General features: G+C 38.9%; 1 protein-coding gene across 3 annotated transcripts; it reads left to right on the forward strand.

Annotated features, from left to right (window-relative positions):
- The first annotated feature begins 798 nt into the window (after window positions 1-798).
- LOC121633975 (bifunctional protein GlmU-like) lies at window positions 799-27,732 on the forward strand. 3 transcript variants are annotated; one of them, XM_041976347.1, is made up of 4 exons: window positions 799-864; window positions 21,713-21,904; window positions 27,279-27,561; window positions 27,658-27,732. In XM_041976347.1, the coding sequence occupies exons 1-3, from the start codon at window positions 862-864 to the stop codon at window positions 27,531-27,533; spliced, it is 450 nt and encodes a 149-aa protein (XP_041832281.1). In that variant the 5' UTR covers window positions 799-861; the 3' UTR covers window positions 27,534-27,561; window positions 27,658-27,732. The 3 variants fall into 3 exon arrangements, with proteins under 3 accessions (XP_041832281.1, XP_041832280.1, XP_041832282.1); XM_041976346.1 differs by having other exon boundaries at window positions 27,279-27,732; XM_041976348.1 differs by lacking the exon at window positions 799-864 and adding an exon at window positions 20,885-21,373 and having other exon boundaries at window positions 27,279-27,732.
- The last annotated feature ends 167 nt before the right edge of the window (window positions 27,733-27,899 follow it).

The following is a 27,899-nucleotide window of genomic DNA, read 5'->3' on the forward strand; positions in this document are numbered from 1 at the left end:
TACAGCCAGAAGCACGTCACCATGTTTCTTCTTCAACCATCAAATGTTTGACAAACCAGAAGAAGCCAAACCCGAATCCAGAGGTCCAGTCCAGACCGGTCCGGACCGGTCAGGATCTCTGGGCCCTTTTAACAGTAAACGAAGACTAAACCTGGCACAAAGGAAAATGTTTCACCTCCTTCAGGATGAAGGTGAATTTCTCTAAGGGACAAAGCTGCTGCAGCTCTAAATGTCCATCAGATCAAAGATCCGATCGATGATCAATCAGATCTATGATAGACCTTCCAGGTCATAGAACAACGTGTGAACATCGTCTCTGCAAAGGTCTGACGACGTAAAGCAGGTTTCAGTTCAGCTCTGGACTCCGAGATTAGAGCTGAGATCATTTTTATTTTGCTCTGGTTTTGTCCCAAATTCCCCGAACTGAGAAATCAAAAACCTCTGTATCCAGAAAAAAACAGTTCAATAAAATTTACATCCAGTTTTACAAAGAAGGAAATTAAAAAGCTCCTTTCATCCTAATTTGTTATAGAACATTTATAATGTAAAAATAATCCTAATAATAATGTTTAATCAATAGAAACATGTAGATTCACGTAGCGGAACATTTAACACAAACAAACCAACCAACCAACCAACCAACCAACCAACCAACCAACCAACCAACCAACCAACCAACCAACCAACCAACAAACAAACAAACAAACAGGCTGAACATTCCATGCTGCAGTGTTTCAGTTCCACCAGCAGGGGGCGGTAAGAGACCAAAACATTAAATTCCACATGTCCACTCAACAGGAAGTGATGTCGAGCATGCGCAGTTCCTGGTGAGACGTGTAGGAGAACGCAGCCTTGTGAAGAATGGTGAGTTCACGTTTCTGCTTTTAGGTTGAGCTCTCAGACTGATTCCTTCTTCAAGATGTTTTTTTTTTTTTAGTTTCTGCGTGTTTTTATTGATCAGGTGAAAACAACAGCTGGTCTGAAACAGCTGCTGCAGTAAAGGTGTGTTTGAATTCGTTTCCGGAATTCGTCAAACGTAGGAGAAAAAGTAACATAAGCCCTCAAGAAACATCTGTTTTCTGGTTCTTGGAAAAAAATAAATGTTAGTGATTCATCTAAAAACTGTTGAGAGGGGAGCAACAGAACCGTGGAAGAAGCAGGAGGAAATAATCCCTTCAGGAGGAAATAACTCCTTACTTAACCCCACCTGTAAACTTGGTTTTACTTTGTTTACTCCTTACTTAACCCCACCTGTAAACATGATTTTACTTTGTTTACTCCTTATTTAACCCCACCTGTAACCTTGGTTTTACTTTGTTTACTCCTTACTTAAAACCCACCTGTAAACATGGTTTTACTTTGTTTACTCCTTACTTAACCCCACCTGTAAACATGCTTTTACTTTGTTTACTCCTTACTTAACCCCACCTGTAAACTTGCTTTTACTTTCTTTACGCCTTACTTAACCCCACCTGTAAACATGGTTTTACTTTATTTACTCCTTACTTAACCCCACCTGTAAACATGCTTTTACTTTGTTTACTCCTTACTTAACCCCACCTGTAAACCTGATTTTACTTTGTTTACTATTTACTTAACCCCACCTGTAAACTTGGTTTTACTTTGTTTACTCCTTACTTAACCCCACCTGTAAACCTGATTTTACTTTGTTTACTATTTACTTAACCCCACCTGTAAACTTGCTTTTACTTTGTTTACTCCTTACTTAACCCCACCTGTAAACTTGGTTTTACTTTGTTTACTCCTTACTTAACCCCACCTGTAAACATGATTTTACTTTGTTTACTCCTTACTTAACCCCACCTGTAAACATGATTTTACTTTGTTTACTCCTTATTTAACCCCACCTGTAAACTTGGTTTTACTTTGTTTACTCCTTACTTAACCCCACCTGTAAACTTGGTTTTACTTTGTTTTCTCCTTACTTAACCCACCTGTAAACTTGGTTTTACTTTGTTTACTCCTTACTTAACCCCACCTATAAACTTGGTTTTACTTTGTTTATTCCTTACTTAACCCCACCTGTAAACTTGGTTTTACATTGTTTACTCCTTACTTAACCCCACCTGTAAACATGATTTTACTTTGTTTCCTCCTTACTTAACCCCACCTGTAAACTTGGTTTCACTTTGTTTACTCCTTACTCAACCGCACCTGTAAACATGATTTTACTTTGTTTCCTCCTTACTTAACCCCACCTGTAAACTTGGTTTCACTTTCTTTACTCCTTACTCAACCGCACCTGTAAACATGATTTTACTTTGTTTACTCCTTATTTAACCCCACCTGTAAACTTGGTTTTACTTTGTTTACTCCTTACTTAACCCCACCTGTAAACTTGGTTTTACTTTGTTTCCTCCTTACTTAACCCCACCTGTAAACTTGGTTTCCCTTTGTTTACTCCTTACTTAACCCCACCTGTAAACATGATTTTACTTTGTTTACTCCTTATTTAACCCCACCTGTAAACTTGGTTTTACTTTGTTTACTCCTTACTTAACCCCACCTGTAAACATGGTTTTACTTTGTTTACTCCTTACTTAACCCCACCTGTAAACTTGGTTTTACTTTGTTTCCTCCTTACTTAACCCCACCTGTAAACTTGGTTTCCCTTTGTTTACTCCTTACTTAACCCCACCTGTAAACATGATTTTACTTTGTTTACTCCTTATTTAACCCCACCTGTAAACTTGGTTTTACTTTGTTTACTCCTTACTTAACCCCACCTGTAAACATGATTTTACTTTGTTTACTCCTTATTTAACCCCACCTGTAAACTTGGTTTTACTTTGTTTACTCCTTACTTAACCCCACCTGTAAACTTGGTTTTACTTTGTTTACTCCTTACTTAACCCCACCTGTAAACTTGGTTTTACTTTGTTTACTCCTTACTTAACCCCACATGTAAACATGATTTTACTTTGTTTCCTCCTTACGTAACCCCACCTGTAAACTTGGTTTTACTTTGTTTAATCCTTACTTAACCCCACCTGTAAACATGATTTTACTTTGTTTACTCCTTATTTAACCCCACCTGTAAACTTGGTTTTACTTTGTTTACTCCTTACTTAACCCCACCTGTAAACATGATTTTACTTTGTTTACTCCTTATTTAACCCCACCTGTAAACTTGGTTTTACTTTGTTTACTCCTTACTTAACCCCACCTGTAAACTTGGTTTTACTTTGTTTACTCCTTACTTAACCCCACCTGTAAACATGATTTTACTTTGTTTACTCCTTATTTAACCCCACCTGTAAACTTGGTTTTACTTTGTTTACTCCTTACTTAACCCCACCTGTAAACATGATTTTACTTTGTTTACTCCTTATTTAACCCCACCTGTAAACTTGGTTTTACTTTGTTTACTCCTTACTTAACCCCACCTGTAAACTTGGTTTTACTTTGTTTACTCCTTACTTAACCCCACCTGTAAACTTGGTTTTACGTTGTTTACTCCTTACTTAACCCCACATGTAAACATGATTTTACTTTGTTTCCTCCTTACGTAACCCCACCTCTAAACTTGGTTTTACTTTGTTTACTCCTTACTTAACCCCACCTGTAAACTTGCTTTTACTTTGTTTACTCCTTACTTAACCCCACCTGTAAACTTGGTTTTACTTTGTTTAGTCCTTACTTAACCCCACCTGTAAACATGATTTTACTTTGTTTACTCCTTACTTAACCCCACCTGTAAACATGATTTTACTTTGTTTACTCCTTACTTAACCCCACCTGTAAACTTGATTTTATTTTGTTTACTCCTTACTTAACCCCACCTGTAAACTTGGTTTTACTTTGTTTCCTCCTTACTTAACCCCACCTGTAAACTTGGTTTTACTTTGTTTACTCCTTACTTAACCCCACCTGTAAACATGATTTTACGTTGTTTACTCCTTATTTAACCCCACCTGTAAACTTGGTTTTACTTTGTTTACGCCTTACTTAACCCCACATGTAAACATGATTTTACTTTGTTTACTCCTTACTTAACCCACCTGTAAACATGATTTTACTTTGTTTCCCCCTTCCTTAACCCCACCTGTAAACATGATTTTACTTTGTTTCCTCCTTACTTAACCCCACCTGTAAACTTGATTTTACTTTGTTTACTCCTTACTTAACCCCACTTGTAAACTTGATTTTACTTTGTTTCCTCCTTACTTAACTCCACCTGTAAACTTGGTTTTACTTTGTTTCCTCCTTACTTAACCCCACCTGTAAACATGGTTTTACTTTGTTTACTCCTTACTTAACCCCACCTGTAAACTTGGTTTTACTTTGTTTACTCCTTACTTAACCCCACCTGTAAACATGATTTTACTTTGTTTACTCCTTACTTAACCCCACCTGTAAAACATGATTTTACTTTGTTTACTCCTTATTTAACCCCACCTGTAAACTTGAGTTTTACTTTGTTTCCTCCTTACTTAACCCCACCTGTAAACTTGGTTTTACTTTGTTTACTCCTTACTTTACCCCACCTGTAAACTGATTTTACTTTGTTTACTCCTTACTTAACCCCACCTGTAAACATTGATTTTACTTTGTTTACTCCTTACTTAACCCCACCTGTAAACATGATTTTACTTTGTTTACTCCTTACTTAACCCCACCTGTAAACTTGATTTTAGTTTGTTTACTCCTTACTTACCCCACCTGTAAAATGGATTTTGCTTTGTTTACTCCTTACTTAACCCCCACCTGTAAACTTGGTTTTACATTGTTACTCCTTACTTAACCCCCACCTGTAAACATGGTTTTACTTGTTTACTCCTTACTTTAACCCCACCTGTAACATGATTTCTACCTTTGTTACTCCTTACTTAACCCCACCTGTAAACATGGATTTTACTTCGTTTACGTCCTTTACTTAACCCCACCTGTAAACATGGATTTTACTTTGTTTACTCCTTACTTAACCCCACCTGTAAACATGATTTTACTTTGTTTACTCCTTACTTAACCCCACCTGTAAACATGATTTTACTTTGTTTACTCCTTACTTAACCCCACCTGTAAACATGATTTTACTTTCTTTACTCCTTACTTAACCCCACATGTAAACTTGGTTTTACTTTGTTTACTCCTTACTTAACCCCACCTGTAAACTTGATTTTACTTTGTTTACTCCTTACTTAACCCCACCTGTAAACATTGATTTTACTTTGTTTACTCCTTACTTAACCCCACCTGTAAACATGATTTTACTTGTTTACGTCCTTAATTAACCCCACCCTGTAAAACATTGATTTTACTTTGTTTACTCTATACTTAACCCCACCTGTAAACTGATTTTACTTTGTTTACTCCTTACTTAACCCCACCTGTAAACATTGGTTTTACTTTGTTTACATCCTTACTTAACCCCACCTGTAAACATTGGTTTTACTTTTTTACTCCTTACTTAACCCCACCTGTAAACATGTTTTACTTTGTTTACTCCTTATTTAACCCCACCTGTAAACTTGGTTTTACATTGTTTCCTCCTTACTGACCCCACCTGTAACATTGTTTTACTTGTTTACTCCTTACTTGACCCCACCTGTAAACATGATTTTACTTTGTTTACTCCTTACTTAACCCCACCTGTAAACATGATTTTACTTTGTTTACTCCTTACTTAAACCCCACCTGTAAACATGATTTTACTTTGGTTACTCTTATTTAACCCCACCTGTAAACTGTGATTTTAGTTTGTTTACTCCTTACTTACCCCCACCTGTAAAGCATAGGGTTTTGCTTTGTTTACTCCTACTTACCCCCACCTGTAAAATTGGTTGTACTTGTTTACTCCTTACTTAACCCCACCTGTAAACTTGTTTTACTGTTGTTTACTCCTTACTTTAACCCACCTGTAAACATGATTTTACTTTGTTTACCGTCCTACTTAACCACACCTGTAAACATGATTTTACTTTGTTTACTCCTTACTTACCCCACCTTTAAACATATTTTACTTTGTTACTCCTTACTTAACCCCACCTGTAAAATTGTTTACTTCTGTTTACTCCTTACTTAACCCCACCTGTAAACTATGGTTTTACTTTGTTACTCCTTACTTAACCCCACCTGTAACATGAGTTTTACTTTGTTACTCCTCTACTTAACCCCACCTGTAAACATATTTTTACTTTGTTTACTCCTTACTTAATCCCCAACTGTAAACTTGGTTTACTTTGTTTACTCCTTACTTAACCCCACCTGTAAACATGATTTTACTTTGTTTACTCCTTACTTAACCCCACCTGTAAACAATGATTTTACTTTGTTTCTTCCTTACTTAACCCCACCTGAAACTGATTTACTTTGTTTACTCCTTACTTAACCCCACACTGTAAACTTGGTTTTACTTGTTACTCCTTACCTTAACCCCACCTGTAAACATGATTTTTACTTTGTTACTCCTTTACTAACCCCAACTGTAAACTTGGTATTACTTGTTTACTCCTTACTTAACTCCACTGTAAACATGATTTTACTTTGTTTCCTCCTTACTTAACCCCACCTGTAAACATGATTTTACTTTGTTTACTCCTTACTTAACCCCACCTGTAACAATGGTTTTACTTTGTTTACTCCTTACTTACACCCACCTGTAAACATGATTTTACTTTGTTTACTCCTTACTTAACCCCACCTGTAAACATTGATTTTACTTTGTTACTCTACTTAACCCCACCTGTAACAACTTGATTTTACTTTGTTTACTCTTACTTAACCCCACCTGTAAACTTGGTTTTACTTTGTTTCCTCCTTACTTAACCCCACCTGTAAACATGTTTACTTTGTTTACTCCTTACTTAACCCCACCTGTAAACATGATTTTACTTTGTTTACTCCTTACTTAACCCCACCTGTAAACTTGATTTACTTTGTTTACTCCTATTAACCCACCTGTAAACATGATGTTTACTTTGTTTACTCCTTACTTAACCCACCTGTAAACATGATTTTACTTTGTTTACTCCTTACTTACCCCACCTGTAACATTGATTTTACTTTGTTTACTCCTTACTTACCCACATGTAAACATGATTTTACTTTGTTTCCTCCTTACTTAACCCCACCTGTAAACATGATTTTACTTTGTTTACTCCTTACTTAACCCCACCTGTAAACATGTTTTACTTTGTTTACTCCTTACTTAACCCCACCTGTAAACTTGCTTTTACTTTGTTTACTCCTTACTTAACCCCACCTGTAAACATGATTTTACTTTGTTTACTCCTTACTTAACCCACCTGTAAACATGATTTTACTTTGTTTACTCCTTACTTAACCCCACCTGTAAACATGATTTTACTTTGTTTACTCCTTACTTAACCCCACCTGTAAACTTGATTTTACTTTGTTTACTCCTTACTTAACCCCACCTGTAAACATGATTTTACTTTGTTTACTCCTTACTTAACCCCACCTGTAAAACTTGGTTTTACTTTGTTTACTCCTTACTTAACCCCACCTGTAAACTTGGTTTTACTTTGTTTACTCCTTACTTAACCCCACCTGTAAACATGATTTTACTTTGTTTACTCCTTACTTAACCCCACCTGTAAACAGGTTTTACTTTGTTTACTCCTTACTTAACCCCACCTGTAAACTGGTTTTACTTTGTTTACTCCTTACTTAACCCCACCTGTAAACTTGGTTTTACTTTGTTTACTCCTTACTTAACCCCACCTGTAAACATGATTTTACTTTGTTTACTCCTTACTTAACCCCACCTGTAAACATGGATTTTACTTTGTTTACTCCTTACTTAACCCCACCTGTAAACATGATTTTACTTTGTTTACGCCTTACTTAACCCCACTGTAAACTTGGTTTTACTTTGTTTACTCCTTACTAACCCCACCTGTAAACATGATTTACTTTTTTACTCCTTACTTAACCCCACCTGTAAACTTGTTACTTTGTTTACTCCTTACTTAACCCCACCTGTAAACTGATTTTACTTTGTTTTCCTTATTAACCCCACCTGTAAACTTGGTTTTACTTTGTTTACTCCTTACTTAACCCCACCTGTAAACTTGGTTTTACTTTGTTTACTCCTTACTTAACCCCACCTGTAAACTTGATTTTACTTTGTTTACTCCTTACTTAACCCCACCTGTAAAACATTTTACTTTGTTTACTCCTTACTTAACCCCACCTGTAAACTTGGTTTTACTTTGTTTACTCCTTACTTAACCCCACCTGTAAACTTGTTTTACTTTGTTTACTCCTTACTTAACCCCACCTGTAAACTTGGTTTTACTTTGTTTACTCCTTACTTAACCCCACCTGTAAACATGGTTTTACTTTGTTTACTCCTTACTTAACCCCACCTGTAAAAATTTTACTTTGTTTACTCCTTACTTAACCCCACCTGTAAACTTGTTTTACTTTGTTTTATCTCCTACTTAACCCCACCTGTAAACTTGATTTTACTTTGTTACTCCTTACTTACCCCACCTGTAAACTTGGTTTTACTTTGTTTCCTCCTTACTTAACCCCACCTGTAAACTTGGTTTTACTTTGTTTACTCCTTACTTAACCCCCACCTGTAAACATTGTTTTACTTTGTTTACTCCTTACTTAACCCCACCTGTAAACCTGATTTTACTTTGTTTACTCCTTACTTAACCCCCTGTAAACCATGATTTTACTTTGTTTACTCCTACTTACCCCACCTGGTAAACTTGGTTTTACTTGTTTCCTCCTTACTTAACCCCACCTGTAAACTATGATTGTTACTTTGTTTCCTCCTTACTTAACCTCACCTGTAAACATGATTTTACTTTGTTTCCTCCTTACTAACCCCACCTGTAAACATGATTTACTTTGTTTACTCCTTACTTAAACCCCACCTGTAAACAAGATTTTACTTTGTTTACTCCTTATTTAACCCCACCTGTAAACATGATTTTACTTGTTTACTCCTTACTTTAACCCCACTGTAAACATGTGTTTAGCTTTGTTTACTCCTTACTTAACCCCACCATGTAAACTTGTTTTACTATTGGTACTCCTTACTTAACCCCACCTGTAAACTTGGTTTTACTTTGTTTACTCCTATACTTAACCCCACCTGTAAACATGATTTTACTTTGTTTACTCTTACTTAACCCCCACCTGTAAACATGATTTTACTTGTTTACTCCTTACTTAACCCCACCTGTAAACATTGATTTTACTTTGTTATAGCGCTTACTTAACACACACATGTAAACATGATTTTACTTTGTTTACTCCTTACTAACCCCACCTGTAAACATGATTTTACTTTGTTTACCTCCTTACTTAACCCCACCTGTAAACATGATTTTACTTTGTTCCTCCTTACTTAACCCCACCTGTAACTTGGATTTTACTTGTTTACTCCCTTACTTAACCCCACCTGTAAACTTGGTTTTACTGTTTGTTTACCTCCTTACTTAACCCCACCTGTAAACATGATTTTACTTTGTTTACTCCTTACTTACCCCCACCTGTAAACTTGTGTTTTACTTTGTTTACTTCTTACTTAACCCACCTGTAAACATGATTTACTTTGTTTACTCCTTACTTAACCACACCTGTAAACATGATTTTACTTGTTACTCCGTACTTAACCCCCACCTGTAAACATGATTTTACTTGTTTACTCCTTACTTTAACCCCACCTGTAAACATGATTTTACTTTGTTTCCTCCTTACTTAACCCCACCCTGTAAACTTGGTTTTACTTTGTTTACTCCTTACTTAGCCCCACCTGTAAACTTGCTTTTACTTTGTTTACTCCTTACTTAACCCCACCTGTAAACATGATTTTACTTTGTTTACTCCTTACTTAACCCCACCTGTAACATGATTTTACTTTGTTTACTCCTTTACTTAACCCCACCTGTAAACTTGATTTTACTTTGTTTACTCCTTATTTAACCCCACCTGTAAACTTGGTTTTACTTTGTTTACTCCTTACTTAACCCACCTGTAAACTTGGTTTTACTTTGTTACTCCTTACTTAACCCCACCTGTAAACTTGGTTTTACTTTGTTTACTCCTTACTTAACCCCACCTGTAAACATGATTTTACTTTGTTTTACTCCTTACTTAACCCCACCTGTAAACTGATTTTACTTTGTTTACTCCTTACTTAACCCCACCTGTAAACTTGGTTTTACTTGTTTCCTCCTACTTAACCCCACTGTAAACATGATTTTACTTTGTTTACTCCTTACTTAACCCCACCTGTAAACTGATTTACTTTGTTTCCTCCTTACTTAACCCACCTGTAAACATGATTTTACTTGTTTACTCCTTACTTAACCCCACCTGTAAACTTGTTTTACTTTGTTTACTCCTTATTAACCCCACCTGTAAACTTGATTTTACTTTGTTTACTCCTTACTTAACCCCAACTGTATACTTGGTTTTACTTTGTTTACTCCTTACTTAACCCCACCTGTAAAATTGGTTTTACTTTGTTTACTCCTTACTTAACCCCACCTGTAAACTTGGTTTTACTTTGTTTACTCCTTACTTAACCCCACCTGTAAACATGTTTTACTTTGTTTACTCCTTACTTAACCCCACCTGTAAACATGATTTTACTTTGTTTTACTCCTTACTTAACCCCACCTGTAAACATGATTTTACTTTTACTCCTTACTTAACCCCACCTGTAAACTTGGTTTTACTTTTTTACTCCTTACTTAACCCCACCTGTAAACATGATTTTACTTTGTTTACTCCTTACTTAACCCCACCTGTAAACTTGGTTTTACTTTGTTTACTCCTTACTTAACCCCACCTGTAAACATGATTTTACTTTGTTTACTCCTTACTTAACCCCACCTGTAAACTTGGTTTTACTTTGTTTACTCCTTACTTAACCCCACCTGTAAACATGATTTTACTTTGTTTACTCCTTACTTAACCCCACCTGTAAACTTGGTTTTACTTTGTTTACTCCTTACTTAACCCCACCTGTAAACTTGGTTTTACTTTGTTTACTCCTTACTTAACCCACACCTGTAAACTTGGTTTACTTTGTTTACTCCTTACTTAACCCCACCTGTAAACATTTTACTTTGTTTACTCCTTACTTAACCCCACCTGTAAACTTGGTTTTACTTTGTTTACTCCTTACTTAACCCACCTGTAAACTTGATTTTACTTTGTTTACTCCTTACTTAACCCCACCTGTAAACTTGGTTTTACTTTGTTTACTCCTTACTTAACCCCACCTGTAAACATGATTTTACTTGTTTACTCCTTACTTAACCCCACCTGTAAACAATTTTACTTTGTTTACTCCTTACTTAACCCCCCCTGTAAACTTGTTTTACTTTGTTTACTCCTTACTTAACCCCACCTGTAAACTTGGTTTTACTTTGTTTACTCCTTACTTAACCCCACCTGTAAACTTGTTTTACTTTGTTTACTCCTTACTTAACCCCACCTGTAAACTTGTTTTACTTTGTTTACTCCTTACTTAACCCCACTGTAAACATGATTTTACTTTGTTTACTCCTTACTTAACCCCACCTGTAAACTTGGTTTTACTTTGTTTACTCCTTACTTAACCCCACCTGTAAACTTGTTTTACTTTGTTTACTCCTTACTTAACCCCACCTGTAAACTTGTTTTACTTTGTTTACTCCTTACTTAACCCCACCTGTAAACTTGATTTTACTTTGTTTACTCCTTACTTAACCCCACCTGTAAACTTGATTTTACTTTGTTTAGTACTTAACCCCACCTGTAAACTGGTTTTACTTTGTTTACTCCTTACTTAACCCCACCTGTAAATGGTTTTACTTTGTTTACTCCTTACTTAACCCCACCTGTAAACATGATTTTACTTTGTTTACTCCTTACTTAACCCCACCTGTAAACTTGTTTTACTTTGTTTACTCCTTACTTAACCCCACCTGTAAACATGATTTTACTTTGTTTACTCCTTACTTAACCCCACCTGTAAACATGTTTTACTTTGTTTACCCTTACTTAACCCCACCTGTAAACTTGTTTTACTTTGTTTACTCCTTACTTTACCCCACCTGTAAACTTGATTTTACTTTGTTTACTCCTTACTTAACCCCACCTGTAAACTTGGTTTTACTTTGTTTACTCCTTACTTAACCCACCTGTAAACATGATTTTACTTTGTTTACTCCTTACTTAACCCCACCTGTAAACTTGATTTTACTTTGTTTACTCCTTACTTAACCCCACCTGTAATCTTTGTTTTACTTTGTTTACTCCTTACTTAACCCCACCTGTTAACTTGGTTTTACTTTGTTTACTCCTTACTTAACCCCACCTGTAAAATTGTTTACTTTGTTTACTCCTTACTTAACCCCACCTGTAAACTTGGTTTTACTTTGTTTACTCTTACTTAACCCCACCTGTAAACATGATTTTACTTTGTTTACTCCTTACTTAACCCCACCTGTAAACATGATTTTACTTTGTTTCCTTACTTAACCCCACCTGTAAACTTGGTTTTACTTTTTTACCTTACTTAACCCCACCTGTAAATTGGTTTTACTTTGTTTACTCCTTACTAACCCCACCTGTAAACATGATTTTACTTTGTTTACTCCTTACTTAACCCCACCTGTAAACTTGTTTTACTTTGTTTACTCCTTACTTAACCCCACCTGTAACTTGGTTTTACTTTGTTTACTCCTTACTTAACCCCACCTGTAAACATGATTTTACTTTGTTTACTCCTTACTTAACCCCACCTGTAAACTTATTTTACTTTTTTACTCCTTACTTAACCCCACCTGTAAACTTGGTTTTACTTTGTTTACTCCTTACTTAACCCCACCTGTAAACATGATTTTACTTTGTTTACTCCTTACTTAACCCCACCTGTAAACTTGGTTTTACTTTGTTTACTCCTTACTTAACCCCACCTGTAAACTTGGATTTTACTTTGTTTACTCCTTACTTAACCCCACCTGTAAACATGGTTTTACTTTGTTTACTCCTTACTTAACCCCACCTGTAAACATGATTTTACTTTGTTTACCTTACTTAACCCCACCTGTAAACATGATTTTACTTTTTTCTCCTTACTTAACCCCACCTGTAAACTTGTTTTACTTGTTTACTATTTACTTAACCCCACCTGTAAACATGATTTTACTTTGTTTACTCCTTACTTAACCCCACCTGTAAAATGGTTTTACTTTGTTTACTCCTTACTTAACCCCACCTGTAAACATGATTTTACTTTGTTTACTCCTTACTTAACCCCACCTGTAAACATGATTTTACTTTGTTTACTCCTTACTTAACCCCACCTGTAAACATGATTTTACTTTGTTTACTCCTTACTTAACCCCACCTGTAAACTTGGTTTTACTTTGTTTACTTCCTTAACCCCACCTGTAAACTTGTTTTACTTTGTTTACTCCTTATTAACCCCACCTGTAAACATGTTTTACTTTGTTTACTCCTTACTTAACCCCACCTGTAAAATGGATTTTACTTTGTTTACTCCTTACTTAACCCCACCTGTAAACATGATTTTACTTTGTTTACTCCTTACTTAACCCCACCTGTAAACTTGGTTTTACTTTGTTTACTCCTTACTTAACCCCACCTGTAAACTTGTTTTACTTTGTTTACTCCTTACTTAACCCCACCTGTAAACTTGTTTTACTTTGTTTACTCCTTACTTAACCCCACCTGTAAACATGATTTTACTTTGTTTCCTCCTTACTTAACCCCACCTGTAAACTTGATTTTACTTTGTTTCTCCTTACTTAACCCACCTGTAAACTTGGTTTTACTTTGTTTACTCCTTACTTAACCCCACCTGTAAACTTGGTTTTACTTTGTTTACTCCTTACTTAACCCCACCTGTAAACTTGTTTTACTTTGTTTACTCCTTACTTAACCCCACCTGTAAACATGTTTTACTTTGTTTACTCCTTACTTAACCCCACCTGTAAACATGATTTTACTTTGTTTCCTCCTTACTTAACCCCACCTGTAAACTTGGTTTTACTTTGTTTACTCCTTACTTAACCCCACCTGTAAACTTGGTTTTACTTTGTTTACTCCTTACTTAACCCCACCTGTAAACATGATTTTACTTTGTTTACTCCTTACTTAACCCACCTGTAAACATGATTTTACTTTGTTTACTCCTTACTTAACCCCACCTGTAAACTTGGGTTTTACCTTTTGTTTACTCCTTATTAACCCCACCTCTAAACATTGATTTTGACTTTGTTTCCGTCCTTACTTAACCTCACCTGGTAACTATGATTTTACTTTGTTTACTCCCTTACTTAACCCCACCTGATAACATGATTTACTTGTTTACTCCTTACTTAACCCCAACTGTAAACTAAATTTACTTTGTTTACTCCTTACTTTAACCCCACCTGTAAACACTTGATTTTACATTTGTTTCCTCCTTACTTAACCCACCTGTACTTTTACTTTGTTGACTCCTTACGTACTCCCACCTGTAAACATGGATTTTAACTTTTGTTTCCTCCTTACTTAACCCCACCTGTTAAACTTGCTTTTACTTTGTTTACTCATCTTACTGAACCCCACATGTAAACATGATGTTTACTTGTGTTTTTATCCCCCCCCCGCTACTTAGACCCACACGACTGTAAACATGATTTTACTTTGCTGTTACTCCTTACTTAACCCCCACCTGTACACTGATTTACTTTGGTTTCTCCTTACTTAACCCCACCTGTAAACTTGGTTTTACTTTGTTACCTCCTTACTTACCCCACCTGTAAACTTGGTTTTACTTTGTTTACTCCTTATTGAACCCCACCTGTAAACTGATTTTACTTTGTTTCCTCCTTACTTAACCCCACCTGTAAACTTGGTTTTACTTTGTTACGCCTTACTTAACCCCACTGTAAACATGGATTTTACTTTGGTTTACTCCTTACTTAACCCACCTGTAAACATGATTTACTTTGTTTCCCCTTACTTAACCCCACCTGTAAACTTGCTTTTACTTTGTTTACTCCTTACTTGACCCCACCTGTAAACATGATTTTACTTTGTTACTCCTTACTTAACCCCACCTGTAAACATGATTTTACTTTGTTTACTCCTTACTTAACCCCACCTGTAAACATGATTTTACTTTGTTTACTCCTTACTTAACCCCACCTGTAAACATGATTTTACTTTGTTTACCTCCTTATTTAACCCCACCTGTAAACTTTGATTTTAGTTTGTTTACTCCTTACTTACCCCCACCTGTAAACTTGGTTTTGCTTTGTTTACTCCTTACTTAACCCCCACCTGTAAATTGGTTTTACATTGTTTACTCCTTACTTAACCCCACCTGTAACTTGGTTTACTTGTTTACGCCTTACTTACCCACCTGTAAACATGATTTTACTTTGTTTACTCCTTACTTAACCCCACCTGTAAACATGATTTTACTTTGGTTCGTCCTTACTTAAACCCCACCTGTAAACATGATTTTACTTTCTTACGCCATTACTTAACCCCACATGTAAACTTGGTTTTACTTTGTTTACTCCCTTAACCTAACCCCACCTGTAACATGATTTTACTTTGTTTACTCCTTAATTATCCCCACACTGTAAACTTGGTTTTACTGTTGTTTACTCCTTACTTAACCCCACCTGTAAACTTGGTTTTATTTTGTTTACTCCTTACTTAACCCCACCTGTAAACATGATTTTACTTTGTTTACGCCTTACTTAAACCCCACCTGTAAACATTATTTACTTTTTTTCCTACTTACTTAACCCCACCTGTAAACTTGGTTTTACTTTGTTTACTATTTACTTAACCCCACCTGTAAACATGATTTTACTTTGTTTACTCCTTACTTAACCCCACCTGTAAACTTGGTTTTACTTTGTTTACTCCTTACTTAACCCCACCTGTAAACATGATTTTACTTTGTTTCCTCCTTACTTAACCCCACTTGTAAACATGGTTTTACTTTGTTTACTCCTTACTTAACCCCACCTGTAAACATGATTTTACTTTGTTTACGCCTTGCTTAACCCCACCTGTAAACATTATTTTACTTTTTTTCCTACTTACTTAACCCCACCTGTAAACTTGGTTTTACTTTGTTTACTATTTACTTAACCCCACCTGTAAACATGATTTTACTTTGTTTACTCCTTACTTAACCCCACCTGTAAAGTTGGTTTTACTTTGTTTACTCCTTACTTAACCCCACCTGTAAACATGATTTTACTTTGTTTACTCCTTACTTAACCCCACCTGTAAACATGATTTTACTTTGTTTCCTCCATTACTTAACCCCACCTGTAAACATGATTTTACTTTGTTTCCTCCTTACTTAACCCCACCTGTAACCTTGGTTTTACTTTGTTTACTCCTTCCTTAACCCCACCTTTAAACTTGATTTTACTTTGTTTACTCCTTACTTAACCCCACCTGTAAACATGATTTTACTTTGTTTACTCCTTACTTAACCCCACCTGTAAACATGATTTTACTTTGTTTACTCCTTACTTAACCCCACCTGTAAACATGATTTTACTTTGTTTACTCCTTATTTAACCCCACCTGTAAACTTGGTTTTACTTTGTTTACGCCTTACTTAACCCCACATGTAAACATGATTTTACTTTGTTTACTCCTTACTTAACCCACCTGTAAACATGATTTTACTTTGTTACCCCGCTTACTTAACCCCACCTGTAAACATGATTTACTTTGTTCTCCTCCTTACTTAACCCCACCTGTAAACTGATTTTACTTTGTTTCCTCCTTTACTTAACTCCACCTGTAAACTTGGTTTTACTTTGTTTCCTCCTTACTTAACCCCACCTGTAAACTTGGTTTTACTTTGTTTACTCCTTACTTAACCCCACCTGTAAACTTGGTTTTACTTTGTTTACTCCTTACTTAACCCCACCTGTAAACATGATTTTACTTTGTTTACTCCTTACTTAACTCCACCTGTAAACATGATTTGACTTTGTTTCCTCCTTACTTAACCCCACCTGTAAACTTGGTTTTACTTTGTTTACTCCTTACTTAACCCCACCTGTAAACTTGGTTTTACTTTGTTTACTCCTTACTTAACCCCACCTGTAAACATGATTTTACTTTGTTTACTCCTTACTTAACTCCACCTGTAAACATGATTTTACTTTGTTTACTCCTTATTTAACCCCACCTGTAAGCTTGGTTTTACTTTGTTTCCTCCTTACTTAACCCCAACCTGTAAACTTGGTTTTTACTTTGTTTACTCCTTACTTAACCCCACCTGTAAACATGATTTTACTTTGTTTACTCCTTACTTAACCCCACCTGTAAACATGATTTTACTTTGTTTCGTCCTTACTTAACCCCACCTGTAAACATGATTTTACTTTCTTTACGCCTTACTTAACCCCACATGTAAACTTGGTTTTACTTTGTTTACTCCTTACCTAACCCCACCTGTAAACATGATTTTACTTTGTTTACTCCTTATTTATCCCCACCTGTAAACTTGGTTTTACTTTGTTTACTCCTTACTTAACCCCACCTGTAAACTTGGTTTTACTTTGTTTACTCCTTACTTAACCCACCTGTAAACTGATATTTACTTTGTTTACGCCTTACTTAACCCTACCTGTAAACATTATTTTACTTTTTTCCTACTTACTTAACCCCACCTGTAAACTTGGTTTTACTTTGTTTACTATTTACTTAACCCCACCTGTAAACATGATTTTACTTTGTTTACTCCTTACTTAACCCCACCTGTAAACTTGGTTTTACTTTGTTTACTCCTTACCTAACCCCACCTGTAAACATGATTTTACTTTGTTTACTCCTTATTTATCCCCACCTGTAAACATGATTTTACTTTGTTTACTCCTTACTTAACCCCACCTGTAAACATGATTTTACTTTGTTTACTCCTTACTAACCCCACCTGTAAACATGATTTTACGTTTGCTTACTCCTTACTGTAACCCACCTGTAAACATAAGTTTTACTTTGTTTACTCCTTTACTTAACCCCCCACCTGTAAACTTTGGTTTTACTTTGTTGACTCCTTACTAAACCCCACCTGTAAACTTGGTTTTACTTGTTTACTCCTTACTTTAACCCCACCTGTAACTTGTACTTGTTTACTCTTTTAACCACTGTAAACTTGGTTTACTACTCCGTACTTACCCCACCTGTAACTTGGTTTTACTTTGTCACGTTACTCACTTCACGTTACACCCCACCTGTAAACTTGTTTACTTTGTTTACTCCTTACTTAACCCCACCCTGTAAACTTGGTTTTACTTTGTTTACTCCTTACTTAACCCCACTGTAAAACATGATTTTACTTTGTTTTCCTCCTTACTTAACCCCACCTGTAAACATGATTTTACTATTGTTTACTCCTTACTTAACCCCACCTGTAAACATGATTTTACTTTGTTTCCTCCTTACTTAACCCCACCTGTAACTTGATTTTACTTTGTTTAACTCCTTAGTTAACCCCACCTGTAAACTTGATTTTATTTTGTTTCCTCCTTACTTAACCCCACCTGTAAACGTTGTGGCATCCAGTGCAGGATCCTCCTCGGGCTGCACATGAATTAGAACGTATGCTTATTTATTTTAAGGTACATGACCTCCTACATGCTGCCTAATAGCAGCACTGCTCCGTTAATATACTTTTTTAGTTATTCCAAAATTCAAAATCAGGTTAACATACGTGTTTGCATGTCATCATACTTTTATGCTATTAAATCCTTTTAAAAGGCCTCATGAGTGAAACAAAGAACCGTGGCCTCCACTGTATTAATCTATCTCAGTAGATAACAATAGAAACCATCAGCACACGTTCATGTGTCTTTGCATGTCTCCCCCATACTTGTTAGTATAAAGTGCAATTTAAAACACAAATAAAACAGCTTTTAAATAAGCAAAGATATCTTCACTGAATAAAGTATTTTACATTATACATGTGTTTTCATTGGTCTTTACACTGATACCGTTTACGTCTGCAACAGGAAACCGATTATACTAGAAATCATCATTTAAAATATCAAATGCAGTAATGAAGATGCTAAAACAGGGATGCAGAAAACAGTGACCTATGGTGAAACACAGAATGGCAGTTATATACAGCAAACAATATTATATATATGTACTTTATGGGTACTTTGCAGACGGCTTATCTAAAGTGATATAGCCCATCTACTGCGAAACCGGCTAAAAAACTGCTAACATCTACGTTGCTAACTCTACTGCAGCCTCCAACAAATGATCAGATCCATAACTGTCATCAGGGATAGAAGAGATAAGAAGCCTGCTGCAGTTTATATTAGAATTATGATCAAATAACTTCATACTTACAACAGTAGAAAACAGCCTCCGTCTGCATCGGTACCGCTGAGTCTGTGGCTGCCAGCTCTGAAAAACTGGTTGAAAGTCCCTCCCCTTCCGGTATGTCAGCAAGATGGCGTCCGTTTAGTGCGTGTAGTGTCCATCGTTTAGGGCAGCATCCGGGTACTTTCAGTGTTTTTACTGGAGTTTCTGTGTCCAGCGCACTAAGCACTTAAATGTAGTGTTGGAAGTATAGAAGTGCGAGGATTGGGACACACCCACAATACACCAGTGAAAAATTGACAAATTGAAAAATTAACAGTGGTGGAGATAAAAGACTAAAAGCCTCCTAGTTCTTGTGTAGCTCGTGTAGTTCTTGTGTAGCATGTGTAGTTCTTGTGTAGCACGTGTAGTTCTTTGATTTGAAGCTTATTGTGTTTTCCTCTGTTACTTGTAAGTTTGTTATGAGAAAACTCTTTAACCAACTTCTTTTTCATCCCTGTGTCCTCACATAAAACAATATGACTGTCCACCGTGTCACATCCTTCAATCAATGAAAATATTTTACAGAACACTTTATATGGATCCTGGAAAGCTGTACAAGACCAGGACTCTAAGAACCTTCATTGCAGGCTCATTGAGGCTGTGGCAGACCACCATGGAGGCCAACTTCAAGACAATTCAAGGCTAGACTGAAGGACAGCACATATTTACCACACCATGCAGGACTCCAGGTCTACCACAACATGCAGGACTCCAGGTCTACCACACCATGCAGGACTCCTACTACACCATGCAGGACTCCAGGTCTACCACACCATACAGGACTCCAGGTCTACCACACCATGCAGGATTCTAGGTCTACCACACCATGCAGGACTCCAGGTCTACCACACCATGCAGGACTCTAGGTCTACCACACCATGCAGGATCCCAGGTCTACTCCATGGTGTGGTGTGGTTATGGAACACCATAACCAAGTAGCCGGCATAGTGTCCAGAAACATCTGAGCAGAGTATGGACTGGAGACCCCTAGATCACAATGGGAACACCTCCCAAGGTGGTGGAGAATGAGAGGACTAAGGTCCTGTGGGACTTCCAGATACAGACCAACTACATGGTGGAGGCCAACCAACCGGACATTGTGATCATGGATAAGCAGCAAAGGAAAGCCGTAGTGATGGATGTAGCATCCCCACCGATGGAAAAAACCAGGAAGAAGGAACCTGGAGAAATACCAAGGACTCAAGGAAGACCTGGAGAAAGCCTGGAAGGTGAAGGTACCAGTAGTACCAGGGGTCATCGGAGCTCTGGGGGCCGTGTCCCCCACACTGGAGAAGTGTCTCCACCAGATACCTGGAGAACCATCAGACATCTCCATCCAGAAGAGAGCAGTCCTAGGAACAGCTAAGATGCTGGAGGACCCTCAAGATCCCAGGACTCTGGTAGAGGACCCGACCTGGAGATGGACCCAGCCTCCCCAGGAGAGATGGGAGGGAGGGGGAGGGAAGAGTTTTTTTTTTTATTTTTTTTTATTTTTTCAATAAAGAAACATGTTCATGGCAAATAACAGCCAGCTGAATCCAGAACAATGTGGTTATTATCCTCGTTAATCCCTTTCATTATAATCCAGTTCAAAACACAAATCCAGCTCATTACAGCCACATTGTGACTCTTCAGAAAAAGTGACACACTAACAAAAGTGATTTTACACCTTCACTTGTGTTGAATCCTCTGCCTGAGCAGAGAAGAGGAAGAGCTTTCCAGCAGAACCAAACTCAGGAACAGCAGCCATCTGCGTCAACAAGTTGGAGGTGCAGAGAAGCCAATTAACACCATGACAGGAGGCCAGAGACGCCTGCTGCTGTCCTACTGGGAGGGACAAGGAAGGACAAGTGTTGATAATGGCAATAGTGGTATGAAGAATAAAGACAGTGTGGAGGTGATCTTCTCAGCAACCAGATGTTTTAGAGCAACATCTGCTCCCATCCAGACAACGTCTCTTTCAGGGAAGGTCTTGCAGGTTTGGTAGTACTCGTACTCGCGTGTAAGTACTTGTAGTTGGTTTGTATAAATGTGGTATCGGTGCATCCCTTTTTTTTTTTGTATTGTTATTTAAAACATTAAAAATATTTGTTTTTAATTTGAACTGTTGAATCTGACATCAGACTAAAAATGACTATTTATTTATTTATTTTTAAAAAGTGCTTATTTCATCCATGATGAATATTTTAAAGTATAGTATTTTAAATATTTTCAAGTAGAACCTGACTTTGTATTTATTGATTGATGGATTGATTGTTTGGCTGATTGGTGGATAGGTTGTTTGTTATGTTACAGGACAAAATGAGGCCAGAAACAACCAGACAAAAAATATTTCTTTCAGAGCTCATCGGGGACAGGGTCATGTCTTCAGGTCCATGCAGTCCGGATTGGTCCAGGCCAGGAACTGCTGGGATCTCTGCAGGCATTCGTGGAGCAGAGACGCTTGCAGGCACCGTTCATCATCACATGTGTGGGCAGTGTTACCAAGGCAACGCTGCGGCTGGCCAATGCCATGGCAACAAATACAAACCAGGTATCCTGGAGAGATTCTGGTAAAATCCAGCTAGAAAACAGAAAAGATGATGAGGTGGGAAGTTATGGTGGTGATGATGATGATGATGATGATAACGTTGGTGTTGATGATGACAGTAGTTATGGTGGTGATGATGATGTTGGTGGTGATGATGATGGTAGATATGGTGGTGATGATGATGACGGTAGTTATGGTGGTGGTGATGATGATTATCATGATGATGATGATAACGTTGGTGATGATGATGACGGTGGTTATGGTGGTGACGATGACGATGTTGGTGATGATGATGGTAGATATGGTGGTGGTGATGATGATGATGATGGTAGAAATGGTGGTGATGATGATGACGTTGGTGGTGATGATGATGATGATTATCATGATGATGATGATAACGTTGGTGATGATGATGACGGTAGTTATGGTGGTGACGATGACGATGTTGGTGATGATGATGGTAGATATGGTGGTGGTGATGATGATGATGATGGTAGAAATGGTGGTGATGATGACGACGTTGGTGGTGATGATGATGATGATTATCATGATGATGATGATAACGTTGGTGATGATGATGACGGTAGTTATGGTGGTGACGACGATGTTGGTGGTGATGATGATGATAGTAGATATGGTGGTGATGATCAGAATCAGAATACTTTATTAATCCCTTTGGACTTCCTCAGGGAAATTGTGTTTCCAGTACAACCCATCCAAGACTAGACAATAACAACATATAACACAAACAGGATCAGGCATACTGAGGCAGCAGCCGTTTCTACAGCGCTCCTTTGTCTTAGATATAGGAGAAAGGTAACATTAGGGGAGTAAGATGTAGCTGGAGAGGATAAAAAAAAGGCATCTCTACACTGGGCCTGAGGGCCCATTATTGATGATGATGTTAGTCTTGATGATAATGATGATGGTAGTTATGGTGGTGATGATGATGATGATGGTAGATATGGTGGTGATGATGGTGCTGGTGATAGTCGTGATGATGATGATAACGTTGGTGTTGATGATGATGATGGTAGATATGGTGGTGATGATGGTGCTGGTGATAGTCGTGATGATGATGATAATAACTTTGGTGTTGACGATGATGATAGTTATGATGATGATGACGTTGGTGGTGATGATGATGATGATGATAACATTGGTGTTGATGACGGTAGTTATGGTGGTGATGATGATTATGTTGTGGTGATGATGATGATGATGATGGTAGTTATGGTGGTGATAATGATGACGTTGGTGGTGATGATGATGATGATGATAACGTTGGTGTTGATGATGACGGTAGTTATGGTGGTGATGATGATGATGGTAGTTATGGTGGTGATGATGGTGCTGGTGATAGTCGTGATGATGATGATAACGTTGGTGTTGATGATGATGATGGTAGATATGGTGGTGATGATGGTGCTGGTGATAGTCGTGATGATGATGATAATAACTTTGGTGTTGACGATGATGATAGTTATGATGATGATGACGTTGGTGGTGATGATGATGATGATGATGATGATAACATTGGTGTTGATGACGGTAGTTATGGTGGTGATGATGATTATGTTGTGGTGATGATGATGATGATGGTAGTTATGGTGGTGATGATGATGATGTTGGTGGTGATGATGATGATGGTAGATATGGTGATGATGATGATGATGGTAGTTATGATGATGATGACGTTGATGGTGATGATGATCATGGTAGTTATGGTGGTGATGATGATGATGGTAGATATGGTGATGATGATAATGATGGTAGTTATGATGAGGGTGACGTTGGTGGTGATGATGATCATGGTAGTTATGGTGGTGATGATGATGATGGTAGTTATGGTGGTGATGATGATGACGTTGGTGGTGATGATGATGGTGTCATGACACTGGTGTGTGGACTCAGGAAATGCTCAGAATTCCAGGGATGGGTGTCAGATATTTTATAATACACAAGGCATGAAAGATTGTGCAATCCGGTCTCTCTACGGTCAGGCGTCTGTGGATATATGAGACAGAGATTAGGAAGCAGGAAGTTGTAGGTGACAATGCAGTGAAGTAATGGCTGACGTACCAGCAGAGTGAGTTCCAGCGAATGAATGAGGATCGTCTCCAGAGTCTGGCTTGTGGGAATCCAAGGGGAGACCCGCTGCGGTGTGTGTGAGAAAAGCTGCTGAGCAGAGGAGAGGTTAGAAGGGGATACACTGACCGTAGGCCAGGCTGCTGTATGGCAGACAGGGGGGAGTCAAGAGTATCTCCGGTGGGGCAAGGAAGGTTGAGTCCGTAATCCAATATCTTATTCCTGTTAACAATTCCAGAAGTCAGAGAGCCAGGAGATCCAAACATAAACAAGCAGAGTGCCAGACAGGGGGCAGGCAGAGGCAAAATCCAGATCCAGACAAGAAGGTCAACGACAGACAGGCAGAAATACAAAGGCTGGATACGGACAGGGATGAACCAAGACAATCTGGCAGGGAAGATTGTCACCAGCAGGCATATAAGGCGCTCAGCGCAGGTGGAGCGCATCAGCAATCATGAATAAATGAAGGGAAGATGCCTTCAGGGCAGCTGGGAAACCTGAGCCCTGTACCACGGAGCATGACGGATGGAAGTTATGTTGGTGATGATGATTATCATGATGATGATGATAACGTTGGTGGTGGTGGTGATGATGATGATGATGGTAGTTATGGTCTTAATGATGATGATGATGGTAGTTATGGTGATGAAGATGGTGTGTTGCTGGGTGGAGGGGTGGTGCCCTGCCAGGGGCTGCAGATGAATGTTAGCCTTGTTAGCTTTGGTATGAGGGAAACATGGATACTACATGTACTTGGTCCCTAATAAATGTCATAAAATTCATTCATTCAGTATCTTAACGGCTTAGTCCATTACAGGTTGCGGGTAAGCTGGAGCCTACCCCAGCATTTTAACAGGCGAGAGGCAGATACACCTGGACAGGTCACCAGTCCATCACAGGGCCAACAACAATTCACACTTGCGCTCACTCCTAGGGAGAATTTGGAGTACCCAATTAACCTGGCATGCATGTCTTTGGATTTATTTTAAAAAATAAATTAGTTTTTTAAGAAATAATTTTTTTAATTTTTAAATTGAAATTAAAAAATATTTCTTTAATATCCAGATCATATAATTCTTTTACATTTTTTCGATACCATCCATCCATTTTCTTCCGCTTATCCAGAGTCGGGTCGCGGGGGCAGCTGCCTAAGCAGGGAAACCCAGACTTCCCTCTCCACCACAAGGCCACCAAACCGGATCCCCTCAACACCTCGGCTGTGCCTAGAAATTCTGCCCATAAAAGTTATGAACAGAATCAGTGTAGTTGGAGCACACCCTCCGGTCCCCCTTTTTGAAGAGGGGGACCACCACCCCAGTCTGCCAGTCCAGGGGAACTGTCACCCCCTTGGCGTGTCAGCCAAGACAGCCCTACAGCATCCAGAGCCTTAAGGAACTCTGGGGAAACCTCATCCACCCCCGGGGCCTTGCCACCAAGGAGCTTTTTAACACCCTCACCGACCTCTGCCCCAGAAATATGAGAGCCAGCACCAGCTACCCCAGACTCTGCTTCCTCATCGGAAGACGTGGTGGTGGGATTGAGAAGGTCTTTGAAGTATACCTTCCACCGCCTCACAACGTCTTTAACAGAACCCGAGGTCAACAGCAGGTGGCCTTAGCGACCACCGAAACTGCACTCCACTTAGCCCACTGATGCCCATCAGCTGCCTCTGGAGTCCCACAGGCCAAAAAGGCCCGATAGGACTCCTTCTTCAGCTTGACGGCATCTCTTACTGCCGGTGTCCACCAACGAGTTCAGAGGTTACTGCCATGACAGGCACCGACAACCTTACGGCCAAAGCTGTGGCTGGCTGCCTTGACAATAGAGGCATGAAACGCAGCCCACTCGGACTCAATGTCCCCCGCCTTGGACATGTTTGAAGCTCTGCTGGAAATGGGAGTTGAAACTCTTTCTGACAGGGGACTCTGCCAGACGTTCCCAGCAGACCCTCATAACACGCTTGGGTCTGCCAGGCCTGACCGGCATCCTCCCCCACCATCTGAGCCAACTCACCACCAGGTGGTGATCAGTTGACAGCTCCACACCTATCTTCACCCAAGTGTCCAGAACATGTAGTCGATCATCGAACTGCAGCCTAGAGTGTCCTGGTGCCAAGTGCACATGTGGACACTGTTATGTCTGAACAAGGTGTTCGTTATGGACAGTCCATGATGAGCACAGAAACAAAACACCACTCGGATTCAGATCAGGGGGACCGTTCCTCCCAATCACGCCCCTCCAGGTCTCGCTGTCTTTGCCCACGTGAGCATTGAAGTCCCCCAGCAGAACGAGGGAGTCCCTGGAAGGAGTGCTCTCCAACACCCCCTCCAAGGACTCCAAAAAGGCTGGGTACTCTGAACTGCTGCTTGGTGCATAAGCACAAACAACAGTCAGGACCCGCCCCCCCACCGAAGGCGGTGGTAGGCTACCTTTTCGTCCACCAGGGTAAACCCCAACATACAGGCGCCAAGTTGGGGGGCAATGAACATGCCCACACCTGCTCGGCGCCTCTCACCAGGAGCGACTCCAGAATGGAAGAGGGTCCAGCCCCTCCCAAGGACAGTGGTTCCAGAGCCCAAGTCGTGCGTCGCGGTGAGTCCAACTATATCTAGCCAGAACCGCCCAACCTCGTGCATCAGCTCAGGCTCCTTCCCCGCCAGAGAGGTGACATTCCACGTCCCTAGAGCTAACTTCTGCAGCCGAGGATCAGACCGCCAGGGTCCTGCCGCCCAGTTCACACTGCACCCGACCCCTATGGCCCCTCCTGCAGGTGGTGAGCCCACGGGAGGCTTTTTTTTTCTATACATTCATTCTAATCAGAAATTAATTATTAAAAAATTTCTTTAACAGAACCCGAAGAAATACAAACTAAAGAAAGAAAACTTAAATGTACCATTTTATTAATAAAGAGATTTTTTATTAACATTTTTATTCTTTAAGAAAAATTTTATAAATTTGTATTAATTTATTTATTATTATTTTAAACATTTTTAATAAAAAAACATTAAAGAAATAAAAACTGAAAGAGGACTGAGTTGTAAGGTTAACATTTTCTGGTTATAATGAGGCGAAATCTGACTTCAGAGTTCTCGTAGCTTCTCTGGTGCAGTTTCAGTTCAGTAATAATAACACTGGAATCTGTTGGGTATTCATGCCACTGTCATTTTACTCAAACATGCTTCTGGTACTGGATCCGTTGATGAATATGGAAGCTGGGTAGGCAGGCTCTGCAGGACCCTGACCAGACCAGGTCCATTGTTTCATGTCGGCTCTTTGTCCTCTCCCTCAGGTGATGCACCTCAGTGGACGATTTGAGATTGTCTCTCTGGTCGGGACGCTCAACCAGGATGCCCATCTCCACATTAGCCTGTCAGACTTGGAGGGCCGGACCATTGGCGGTCACGTCCTAGGGGGTCTGGAGGTGTTCACCACAGCTGAGGTTGTTATTGGTGAGGCGGTGGACCTGCACTTCAGCAGAGAGATGGATGAACGGACGGGCTTCCCTGAGCTGGTGGTCCAAACACGTTCAAACTCAGACAAATAAGCCAGCCTGGACCTGAAGTTCTCATCAGTAATCTCTTCATTTTGTCCACAAATGCCAAATCCTATTCATTTAATTTCTGGCATGTTTAGAATTACTGAATGACGCACAGCTTTGGTGCGTACAGGCTATCAGTGCCAGAGCGGAGGATGGGATGAACACGGAAAGCTGGATGTCACTAATAAAAAGTTCTGGTATCCGGGTTAAAACGTGTGGTCATTTATTTTAGAAGAAAGAGATGAAAACAGACGTCTTTCCCCTCTGACTGGTTTGTTTGTTTGTTTGTTAGTTGTGTGTGAAAGCTGCTGCAGCTGCTTTGATCAGAGAGAAGCCAGATTCCCAACATTGGAAGGTTATTTATCTGAGGCT

Source organism: Melanotaenia boesemani, chromosome 22 (genome assembly GCF_017639745.1).
Source record: "Melanotaenia boesemani isolate fMelBoe1 chromosome 22, fMelBoe1.pri, whole genome shotgun sequence".
NCBI lineage: Eukaryota > Metazoa > Chordata > Actinopteri > Atheriniformes > Melanotaeniidae > Melanotaenia > Melanotaenia boesemani.